This window comes from Nothobranchius furzeri, chromosome 3 (genome assembly GCF_043380555.1).
Source record: "Nothobranchius furzeri strain GRZ-AD chromosome 3, NfurGRZ-RIMD1, whole genome shotgun sequence".
Classification (NCBI taxonomy): domain Eukaryota; kingdom Metazoa; phylum Chordata; class Actinopteri; order Cyprinodontiformes; family Nothobranchiidae; genus Nothobranchius; species Nothobranchius furzeri.
The window spans coordinates 83,952,425-83,964,966 of record NC_091743.1 but is presented as its reverse complement, the minus strand read 5'-3'; the positions used below and the strand labels follow the sequence as shown (position 1 = coordinate 83,964,966).

At 45.2% G+C, this 12,542-nt stretch overlaps 1 protein-coding gene across 1 annotated transcript in view; it reads left to right on the top strand.

The window, feature by feature from the left end:
- sh3bp4a (SH3-domain binding protein 4a) overlaps positions 1-12,070 on the top strand; it is a 48,521-nt gene extending 36,451 nt beyond the window's left edge. Inside the window, exons 4-5 of the mRNA XM_070549970.1 lie at positions 7,728-7,916; positions 11,712-12,070. Coding sequence (XP_070406071.1) covers positions 7,728-7,916; positions 11,712-11,936 — 414 coding nt within the window. The 3' untranslated portion in view covers positions 11,937-12,070. The remainder of the gene's footprint in view (positions 1-7,727; positions 7,917-11,711) is intronic.
- Positions 12,071-12,542: the final 472 nt, after the last annotated feature.

The following is a 12,542-nucleotide window of genomic DNA, read 5'->3' as shown; positions in this document are numbered from 1 at the left end:
TTTTTCAGCTGAGTCACGCTATTTGTTAGTCTGCTTCTGTCAGCACAACAGACCCACCGATGAACCAGTCAGAGCAAGTTTAAGGCAGTGTGTTGGCTTGTGAATCTTTGAAGCACGTCATACCCTATTATGTCGTCAAGCCGCTAGCATTAGCCACTAGCTAGCTCCGTCTCTAAGTGGTCGTTCCACGTGTTCTCACTCGTCTGCTCGATCAGGGGTCAATGTTCTGCTCTAAACGTTTCATTTGGCTTTGTGGCTTTTATTATTTGGAGACGTTCGTGTGTGTTTTAGCGAGCCTTTTCACCGTAGCTGTTGACTAGAGCTTTGTTTATGCCGTACTCCTCCCCTGCGTAGTCAGGAAACAGCTACAGAGAGCAGTGAGGCCCAGATAGAGAGTGTGAGTGTACCCCTGACCAAAGGATGCATCATGAATTTAGCTCAACCGGAATCAGAAGGTTTTATTGCCATATGTGCGAGAAATGACAACATTAGAAAATTGCTGCGGAACTAAAAAGAAAGGTAAAAATAAGAGATAAGCAAATGTAGGAAGTAAGAATATGATCATGATGAAAATTAATATTAAGTGGCAATAATTAGAGAAATGGCTACTATGTACAAGACAGTGTAGGTACAGGTCAGAGCGCAACAGTTCAGGTGCAAACACAACACCGGGTCATGTAATGGAAACCAAGCCGCTGGAGTGGGCAGTGCTAGGATTGTCATCCATGAGTCCAACAGCAGAGCTCAGTTCTGGTCTGAATGGATCTGAGCCTTCTGCCAGATGGGAGCGAGTCAGAAAGACTGTGTCCAGGGTGACACGGGTCAGCTGCGATCTGACCTGCACGCCTCATTGTCCTGGAGGTGTACAGGTCGTGTACACCTGCAGCTTCCTGTTCCTGGTGGTGGCTCCAGCATACCACGAGGTTGTGATTGAGAAGGTGAGGATGGACTCAATGATTGCGGTGTAGAACTGCCTCATCAACTGTGCTGGCAGGTAGAATTTCTTCAGCTGCCTCAGGAAGTTCATCCTCTGCTGGGCCTTTTTTATGATGGAGGTGAATTTAGGGTTGGGCATCGAGAATCGAGCATCGATTGGAACCGGTTCCAACTGTTCACTTTTCCCGGAATCGCTCAACGTTTTTTATTTAGATTCCTAGTTTCGATTCCTAGCGTGCCGACGGAAGAGGAATCCGCGGCCGATCTCCGTGAAAAATAAACGTCATCTGCAAATTGTGATCAACACTTTTCAGAGCTGATCACACCAGCTGTCTGTGTGCAGCACCAAGTCCCCCGACCCCACCCCCACCCCCACCCCACCCCACCCCACATGCAGCGGCCAAATCTAAACAAACGCGTCCGACCAACTTTTACTCCATAATGTAAACTTTAACTCCTGCAGTGTAGAGGAAACTTGTTAACATACGTCAACACGGTGGATTTAATAGAAGCTTTAAAGAACAAACTCTGGACGGTGAGGTGAGTTTGTCTCACTGCAGAAATAAAAACACACACAGAGCGTCAGAAGACTGAACAAACACCTGTAGAACAATTAAAGTCATCATGCTAGAGCAGCTTCTCTGTGGTGGACCACACCAGCTTCTGCCACAATAAATAATAATAATAATAAATCACACACAAAGTTGTGACCATTTTAATTTCCTTTCTGAACTATTTAGAGTAGTAATAGAGTTTTAATGTTTAAAATCTGTTAGATTGTTACTGACAGCAGCTACGTTTAAGTTTCACTTCCTGTTCTGACTGAATGCTGCTGCAGCATGGAGGTGTAGCTCTCAGTCATCCTGGACATGATCATCCTGAGAGTTTTAGCTGAAAACAGCTGGACGTTCCTGGATATGTTGGAGACATTAAGCCTCTCATCCCAGAGGCTTCTGCCAGACTTTGGTTATGGTCAGAAACAAACACACTGGTTGTGCTGCAAGTGTTTTTCTTTTTTTCTCCAAAACATGTTTCTGTCTAAATGAAGGTGATGTTGTTGTTCATAGAATTAAAATTCATGTTGAAGTTAAGATCATTACATCAAGTAGGACCTGTGGTTAGCTGGCTCATGTAAAGCTTGTCATGTCTTGAAAGAATCGGAATCGGGAATCGATAGGAACCGGAATCGAAATGAGGAATTGGAATCGGAATCGGAATTGTTCAAAATCAAACGATGCTCAATCCTGGAGGTCATGGTGGGCTCCTACTTAGGGTGACTATACGTCCTCTTTCCCCTGGACATGTCCACTTTTCACTCTCTGTCCGGGGCGTCCGGGGGGTGTTTCCTACTTTGATCAAAATGTACGGTTTCTCATCCAGGAGCAGGGATCTCTTTCAGGGAAAGATCCAGTTTCTACCTATATTACAATATTTATGGACTCTCAGCGTAGCGGGATTCTGTTGAGCGGAGAGGACGCAGAGCGCTGATCGTTGGTGCACCCGCTGCGTACGGCGCACAATGCATTCTCAAGGGGGCGCAACAAAACATTATTATTAACACATGATCATTCATATCTGTTTAAATCCTCTGGTACTCTGTCTTTTAATCATTCCTGACGCGCTCTGCTCATCGTGTGCTGCGGTGATTTCACCTCACTGACGCAGCATCGAAATGCGCACTCTGCTTTGTGGTCAGGAGATCCCTTTGATCTGCTCAAAAGTAACTGATGAGGTGAAAAAGTAAGAATCCAGGCAACAGTTCTTCTGGAGAGTTTAGAGGAGATGCAGGAAGACGAGAGACAGACAGGACAGGAAAATAATTAAATAAAAACAAGAAAACAAAGAAAAATGTCTGAAAAGTCTAATGTAGGTAGATTTATCTCCGCTACACGTTTTTACCTGTATAAAACGACAAGCTATACACATGAAATATTTATACACTTGATAAAATTCAGATCACCTTCAAAACTCAGTCACACACCCAGGGCCGTTTCAAGGCATTTTGGGGGCCAAGACAAAAAGGATCCCCCCCCTCCTCTTCCTCCTCCCATCACTGGGTTCCCCCGGAAGCTTCTGTGTAATTCCTACCCTGTCCGGGAGTGTTAATTATACCGTTTTATAAAAGCACCTCAAACATTACTAACATGTTCTAATATTGTCCGACGAAAAACAAAATTGTCGGAAACGCCGTCTCATCTGCTTCTTTTCTAAACTCACAAACATCGGTCAGTAACAAAACCATCTGGAAGCCACTATTTGTGGATTCTCTGAAAGTTTCCATGGAGTCTGTGACAACTTTTTTTTCATTTACCCCATCGTCTAATATCCATAGAGACTCAATACTCCAGCCGTACTAAGGTCTGGAAGAGGATAGCTTCCTAAATGTGTCGTTTTCCACGTTGTATGGAGTTTATTGGAGTTTGACGACAGAAAAAAAGAGGAGGATCTGTTTGATCTCCAGCGGGAGCAACTCTCCCAGCCCCTGAGCAAAAACCTATTATTAAACGGTGTTCGGCTGCACTGACAGACACAAGCTTTCTCATTTGGACCTTCACCTTTGGTAACCCAAAACTCAGCATTAGAAAGAGCTGACCGGGTGGTGTCGGATGTCCCCGGGCCTCTATGTCTGTTCTGCTCAATCCAGCTCGGGTTTCACTCGGGAACACCTGTCAGTTTGAAAAGAGGGAAAACCAGCAGGAGGAGAACGGGAGCAGCTTTGGTTGGCTGATTGGCTGCACCTGGCGGTAAGGCGTTTCCTGTTTCCTGTTTTCAGTGTTGCACTACGTGCAGCTGTTTGGTGTTTGGGGCTCGCTAAAACTGATTTAATTTCTCTGTACTTGGATATCTCTGAGTTATTGTAGCACATAAGCACGCTAAAACACACATTTTCTGTTGTTCCACCTAGCTCGTAGGGAACCATTTGAGTTCGCACGCAGTTTATTTGGTGTTGAACAGTTTGCTGTCCAGTTAGCTTAGCCTCAGCATGGCTATGGCTACTTCTGTCTCTGCTTCTCCGTCTCCTATCTCTTGCTCTCTGTGTCAGATGTTTAGTTACTCCTCTGCCTCCTTTAGCGATAATGGTACCTGTAATAAATGTAGCATTTTTGTAGCTTTGGAGGCGAGGGTGTCGGAATTGGGGTCCCGGCTCCGCGCTGTTGAAAAACCCGTAAACAGCCGTAGCTACTTAGCTAGCACGGGGCTAACTAGCTCAGAACCACCCCGTAGCGGTCCTCCAGCAGAACCCGAGCAGCCGGGACCTCAGGCCGGCTGGGTGACGGTACACAGGAAGCATAGAACCCAGCCCGTGGGCCACCACCAACTAGGGCTGTCACGGTAACCGCAAAAATGAAATATCGCAATATGAAGAAACCCACCGCGCTGCATCATGGGCACCGCGATTACTGAACTTGACTCAACTCAATGATGCATGTTGAGAAGGATGGCTGCACTGGTATCAAAACGAAACGTTACTTCGCTCCTTTGGGAGCACTTTGGTTTTCAGTACGTCAGCTGCTGCGCAGCCAGAGTCCTTGGCCGAGACAGAGCTGCCACCAGCGGCAAATAAATAAATAAATAAATAAACGCTCGGGAGACCTGCTGAAGTCCCGGACAAGCACTACTTCTGCAACCGTCCCGAAGAGAGTTTGAGCCGAGCTGGAGCTCACTCGCTACCTGCAGGAGGAATGCATTCACCCTAAAGAAAACCCCCTGACATGGTGGAGCAACAACTGGGAGAGATTCCCTTTGCTCGCCAGTCGCACACAAGTACGTGTGCGTTAGTGCAACGAGCGCACCATCTGAGAGGGTTTTCAGTGTTGCTGGAAATGTTGCCACCCCTCTCAGATCCTCTCTCAAACCGTATATGGTTAACATGCTGGTTTTCCTTGTGGGTAACAAGGACGTGACCGAGCAAAGCACCGTCATTCGTGTGTGTGAAAGTGAAATGATAGTGCCCCGCGCCCGGTACATGTAATTTTTATGCGTGATTTTAAACAACTAAACAAAATGGGGACTTGTTTCTTATTTGTTAGATGCTGCAGCCAAATGTGCATTTAAAAGTTTAATCTTCTCCTGAATTGTGTTGTTTTTAAGTTCAGTCGGACTCCGACTGTCGGAGAAACAAACGTTACTGCGATCTGTGCTGTTACTGCCCTTTGATCTGCATTCAGTAAAGTGTTATAAAAGAAGGCACGGCAATTTTTTACCTTTTTTAAATGTGTAAACATTATGTTTAGATAGTACTGCAATAAAAAGAAAATGCTGCAATAATATCGAACACCGCAATATTAAGCCACCCTGAATCACCGCAGGGGGAATTCCTCAAACGCGACAGCCCTAACACCAACCCGTCCACGTTTCTAATAGATTTTCCCGCTCAGTGACGCACCCGCTGACAAGCCGACTCTGATCATTGGCAGCTCCATAGTCAGAAACGTGGCATTAGAGACTCCAGCAACCATGGTTAAATGTTTACCTGGGGCCAGAGCGGGCGACATTAAATCATATCTGAAACTGCTGGCTAAGGATAAGCGTAAATACAGTAAGATTGTTATTCACGCTGGCGGTAACGACACCCGGTTACGCCAATCGGAGGTCACTAAAATTAATGTTGCTTCGGTGTGTAAGTTTGCCAAAACGATGTCGAACTCCGTAATTTTCTCTGGCCCCCTGCCTGATCGGACCAGTGACGACATGTTTAGCCGCATGCTGTCCTTCAACCGCTGGCTGTCTAGGTGGTGTCCTGAAAACAACGTGGGCCACATTGGAAATTGGAAAACTTTTTGGGGAAAACCTGGTCTGATGCGGAGAGACGGCATCCATCCCTCTTTGGATGGAGCAGCTCTTCTCTCTAGGAACATGGCCAGTTTTATTAGTCCTCCATGACTACCCAGGGTCCAGACCAGGAAGCAGAGTCGTAGTTTAACCCACCCCTCTGCAGCTTCTGTACTGTTACCCACCCACTAGCCCATAGAGACAGTGTCCTGCCCACGGCCAAAACCACACAGATTAAATATCAGGGTTTACCTGGGTTTATTGTATGAATATGTTCATTCATACAAACACGTTTCAATGTCAAAATCTAAATAGTAATGAAAAAAAGAAAAACTCAACCGAGTGTATTATTTCAACTGCAGAACGTTTAGTTTGTTGATTTAAAAAAAAATAGATAATTTGCTGGTTTCTAGAGATGCATAATAAAGTGTTTTTTTTCTCTAAGTGGGCGGAGCCATCCAGACTTACTCATAAATATCCAACAGCTTCTTTAATGCCATCAGAGTTTCAGGTAGACGTTTTGTTGTAATGCACGGTGAGGGAACAGTCATGGTTTGGATTTCAGAAACCAGTTATAGAACCAAGTTCTGAAAGAACTATCTCAAAAATACAGTTAAAACGCACCTATATTCACAGTAAACAGCAAATACAAAAGGTTTTAGCTAAAAAGCATTTATTAATCTGAATAAAACATGATTCAGCAGACTTGTTCAGGAGCTTTAAAACATTCCCGTTTGGTCCAAAGAGCTGCAATGTAAATGACTCTGCTCGAGTTAAGACAACAGCTGACAAAGATGCCGACCTTTGACCTCCCATCTGGTCCAGTTTGAACACCCAGCTTATGACTCAGCTCTTATCTTTCTCTAATGATGTCGTATGTCTGCACTCTGACCTTTTTCGTCTTTATTTTGAAGCAGAAACTCCTTCCTCATCTGGTTCTGGTTTGGGTCTGAATGTGTCGTGTTTGATAACGGGCCGCGGTTGGACCATCCTCGGCCAACTCTTTATTTAGACCAGAAAACTGCGTGAAGCCTGCATCAGCAGACGGAGGACCCACAGAAAAAGACCTTATAGGACAGCGACCTGGTCGTTGCAGCTTATTCAGGTGTTAGAGTGCTTAAGAGAAATAAAATACATATTTGTATGATGGAGTTATAAAACAATTGTAAAATAATTTATTTAAAGAAATTAAAGTCTGATTAAAGCAACTTTCCATGAGATTTCAGTCCATTAGATCCAATATGAATTCATAAAAGGTAAAGAAAACCCACGCTGCTGTCCAGTATTTGTGATCTAAATATTTAATCAGCAGCCTGAGTCGCTTTCCAGCAACAGTGGTGTGGATTTACACAGATCTCGTATCAGACTGGTGCATTTCCCTGTTTGTTTCTACGATTAAACCACATAAAGCTTCTGCTTGCACGTCTGAAGCAAATACCAAGTCTAAATGTGCAGACGAGTGCAGACGTTAACAAGCTGGAAACGAGCGCTGCTGGTTTAAAAGGAATATAAAACTCCCTTGAGATGCTGAGTTTGGGATAAAATGTTCCCGTCAGCTGGCCCAAAAATCTGGAGCAAGTTCCAACAAAATGAGAAGCTCATAAACAGGAAATGTGCTGATAGATCTGACACCGTCTAAAGTGGTAAAACATCAGCTGTGGGCTTTTATTTGAGGCTCCTGCCGGTCTTTGTGATGTCTCCGGATGGTTTTCTAGGGATCCGTTACATGTTGAGTCTTAAATTTCTCTCCGTGACAATTAAGAGCCTTGAACTATTTATCCGTTCATGTTTTACAGCTCATCTGTTATCTGGTTGGGCTGCGTGATCCAGAAGTGCTTTTCCCAGGAAAACCTTATCCTAACTCAGAGGTTCTTTTGTTTTTCCATCAATAACTGGAGAACCTGAAGGAGCAGGACGTTCGGAGAATGTTCCCATCATACACACACGGCTGGGAAAACCTGACAGGACTTAAAAGCTCATGAATCCTCCGACTGTGTCTCCTTTACCTTACCCATCAGGCCTTGCTGAAGATGGACTGCCAGGGTCTGGTTGCCAAGTTGGTGCTGGACTTTGTTCTGCTGACCACGGCGGTGGAGGTGGCGTCCAGGTGGAGGGAGCTGGCAGAAAAACTGGCCCGAGTGTCCAGGCAGCAGATGGAGGCTTACGAGGCTCCGCATCGAGACAAGAACGGAGTCCTGGACAACGAGGTGAGGTCCCGGGTTCTCCATGTGGAGACGTTCCTGGTCTGAGTTCTGGGATGTTGTTTTGGGGTCAGACATCCTATTGGAACCCTTGCTGCTCTAAATAATCAGACCCGCAAACTTGTCGCTTTTTGGCAAAAATTTTGACGCCAAGTGTGGCATTCACATGAATCGTGTAGATCTGAAGAGTTTCTGTTTTTTTTTGGGGGGGGGGGGGGGGGGGGGTTCTCCTGTCGGGTTTCAGCGATGGGTTTCAGTCACTCTTATGGAAATCAATCAGATAAAGGAGGGAGGATTCCTCTTGTCCACAAACAAGCTTTGTTCTGGTGTGATTGGTCACGTGTCAACACTTGACCAATCACAGTCAGAGACAGCACGCTACAGCCGATGACGCAGAGCGGCACTCAGTGTGCTGTCGCTATAAGTTCTCGCAGCGGTTTTGAGCTTAAAGTTCATCAAATAGAATAAAATCACCACTAAATAACAGTTTTCTGTCAAGGACTTTAGCAGATTTACCTTCATAGATATTATTAGTAATATTACTAACATAAGTATTATTTCTGGGAAGAAATGGCCACCAGTATGCTACAGCCTTACTCGTTTGAAAAACATAAACAGTACATTTTAAATGGATCTGGGCACCAGAAGATTTAAGGACGCTGGAGGAGAAACACGTAATGAGATAATTTCATAATATTGCAACATTTCTGCTGCATTAAAGAGTCATATCAGCAGTTTGCCCCTAGCAGTGGTTTATTAAAGTATTCAAGCTGGGATGAAGCTACATTTACCTGCAGCTGCACTTATGACCCATTACAATAACCTTTTAGGGAGGATTACTGTATTCTGGAATATTGGAATATTTTCAGATGTTTCCATGTTTGGTGTTCAGAATGTGAACGAGTCTCATAATAATTGTTAAAAATATATGATGATTCCTAATCATTTTTCATCATCCTTTTTCCTTTCTGAGCAGAGACTGTCTAAACCTCATGATAGAAAATGGTTAAATTGATGTTTCTTACTGCATAAATGTTTTTGAACTTGGTAACGTAACTTCCGTAAGTCGTACGTACAGCCAGTCGTCTAGTGTGACATCATCGACAGGCGCAGGACCCCGAGCTGGGCAGAAGGAAACATGGCATCCCAAAAGACGCTAGACCCATGCCCTATGTACTTCAGACCCGATTTTTTGGTTGTATGTTACGAAGCCACCAGTTTTTTTCAACTGGACAAAATTTTATTCATTTTCAACAACGTTTCAATAGATATTTCCCAAGATTGACTGTAAAAATGCACACTTTAACAGCTCTAACCTGCTTACCGATCTTATCCATGCTAATAAATGCTAATGTACCCACATAGCTGGGTTTTGTAAAACCAAATATCCTCCCTCGTCATGGTGCAACCGACTTCAGCTGGACGCAGCTTCCTGGTTGTTAAAAGGACATAAGGAGCACATCCCTAAGTGTATGGTTCTCTGTTCTGGCTCCCTGTATTTTATAGGATCCAGCTTAGATTGCTGTTGTTTACTTTTGATGCTCTGAAGGGCCCTGCCCCTGTTACGTCGATATGTTCTCCCCCCTCGAGTTCTGTTTCTTTTGCATAGTTTGCGTGTAGTCCGAGTCTGTGCAGATCACCATCTCGCAGACACCACAGTCTGCGGCAAGTTGTAGCACAATCAAGACACCCGCCACTTCCACAAACTGTGAGGTCTTAGAACCCAGCTGGTAACACCAAGAGTATTTCCGGTTAGCGTGTAACCAAACGACACCCACGCCTGAACTAGGTTCAGCACCATGCCGAAAGGAACTGCCATCAACGTACACAGGTGGCATATTCACACAGAGAGCTGGATCGAAGTAGTGGTGGTTGGGATTCAGAAGGGTCTGGGGAGGGTTTGCTCGTAGGACAGACGCGACAGCGTCGTCCGAGCAGTGTTGGCACGTAGCCAGACCCATGCCAAGAGGACTATGGCGGTTTTGCGCATAGTGCACCTCAATGTCGAAGCTCTGAGGAGAAAGCAACCATGACGCAATGCGTGCATTGGTCACCACACCATCTCTTATGCGCTGACCATTAAGGAAGGTCACTGGCTGATGTGTAGTTTCGATGATGATTTTCTGTCCTCCAATGTAGCTGGAAAAGTGTTTAACTGCCCACATGGTGGAAAGCAAAGCTTTTTCACAGCCAGAGTATCGGGACTCAGTACCGGACAAGAGCTTACTAGCATAAGCCTCGACATGCCTGTCGCAGTCATATACCTGATAGAGACCGGCACTCAAGCAAGTAGATGAGAACCCGACCTCAAGGTGGAACTCTTTGTCACAATCAGGAAGCGCCAGGCATGGAGCTGAGCACAGAGCAGCCTTTAGGTCGTCCATAGCCCGTTGTTGCTGCTCAGTCCAATTGAACGGCACATCCTTTTTCAGAAGGGCAGTCAGAGGTCTCGCTATCTCAGCGGAGTGTTCTACGAACTGGCGAGAGTAGTTGCACACACCTAGAAAACTCCGAAGTTCAGAGATATTCGTAGGAGGTTTGATGGTGGCCACACCTTGAATTCTGCCAAGTTGCGGCTGCATTCCCTGTGGTCCCACAAGGAGGCCAACAAACTGAACTTTCAACCTGCACCACTGACCTTTGGCGAGAGAAATCTTCGCGCCAGCAGCTGCGAGCTGACCCATTACGTGGTCCAGCTCAGACAGGTGGTGATCCAAGGTACGCTGACATACGAGAATGTCATCAACATAGATGATGGTACCTCGCTCTCGAGCATCAGGGCAGACTTTGTCCAAGAAGATGTTGAACTCAGCCAGTGAGTTGGAGTAGCCAAAAGAACACCGAGTGAAAGTGTACTGGCGGTTGACGAAGGTGAAGGCCAACTTATGTTGGTCGGACTTGTGGACAGGGATTGTCCAGAAGCAGATGCAATGTCACGAGTGGAGAAGTATTTAGCGTCCCTCACCTTCGGAAGTTCTTGTTCCAGGCGCGCCATCGGCCACCTCGACAAAGGAACCTGTTTATTGAGCTGTCTGTAGTCCACGGTCAGTCGCCACTTACCATTAGGTTTCCTCACCGGCCACAATGGAGCCAAGTAGGTGCTGTTGCATGGTCGAATGATGCTTTTGTCCAAGAGGCTGTCAATGATTTACTGGACCGGACCATGGGACGCCAGGGCAATCTTATACTGACGCACAAAGGTCAGTGTCGCATGTGGTGGCGAAGGAATTCTGGTCTCATGGATAGTGGTCAGCCCAACACCAATACCAATTATAAACAATCAATTTAGATTTTGCAAAGTGGAGAGGAAAATCAATACACACCAAGTATGAATTCAGATCGCTCTCTCATCGGACCGGAAGTCCTCCGATAGCATTTATTGAAAAGACAGGACGAAGAAGGCGGGGCCTTCTTGAGTTACAGAGTTACAGACACAAACGCACACACGCATCACATTCCAAAACTACTCCATTAAGGCAGAAAGCTGTTTAATCTAGGGAGTTAAAACAAGGTCACATTTCCTTCATACAAACCCAGGTACATCCATTCAACAGACAGTTTCCCATGGGAGTGTTACTGATAAATCAGACCAAGCTGGTCTGAGGCAAGGTCAGTCCTTCCTGTGGGGACTGGTGGAGACTATCAACAGGATGAACCTGCGTTTAAACATTGTTAATAAAGCATCAGATGTTTTAGCAGTCAAGACATTAATATCAATTCATCTACCTAACTGACCTTGACATACACACCAAACAGCATTATTTATTACATCTGCCTCGTTCCTCCCCTCTGACCCTGCAGTCCATGTGGAAACCAGCCTATGACTTCCTGCTGACGTGGGCCGCCCATGTCGGAGACAGCTACAGGGACGTCATCCAGGAGCTCCACCTCGGCCTGGACAAAATGAGGAACCCCATCACCAAGAGGTGGAAACACCTGACCGGTGCTCTCATCCTCGTGAACTGTCTCGACACGCTCCGCAGCGCTGCGTTCTGTCCCACTGGTTACGGAGATTTTGCCATTTGATGGTTTGGCTCCACCTGCAGAACGATTCAAATGACTGATGTTAAACGAGAAACTCCAGACTTTGTAGAACTCAGCTTGTGACTTTTATACAGACTCTCCGATGTTTCCATCTTTTCCTTCATTTTTGTTCTCATTTTGCTTTTCTCTACCTCTTTTAGTGTTATTTTTTTCCCTTATTTCTTTCCCTTTCCTTCAGTTTTTTTTCTACTTGTACTTTTCTTGCTGCTGTTTGCTGGCTTCCAGATATTTTCTCCCTCAGGACTCGAACACTGCAGTAAACACAACTGTTCACATTAAACCGGCTGAATCGAGCCTTACATAACTTTATCTGTTTGCAGTTTTATATAAAACAACTTTAGTCTTTACTTGTGTTTCACACAACTTTTGTAAAAGAATGAAAATATATTTGAAAGGACATTTCTTTAATGTAATATAAAATACTGTTATGAATTCAAACACTAGCTACATTTTTACTTTTACGAGTTCCCGGACATCTCTGGGAGTTGACAGATATCTCGGTCCTCTCAGCAGTTGTGTCTCCGTACAAATTCAGTCTTTTAAGGAACTTGCTAAGATGCCAGCATATCTGTTTCGTCAGCGAGTGAC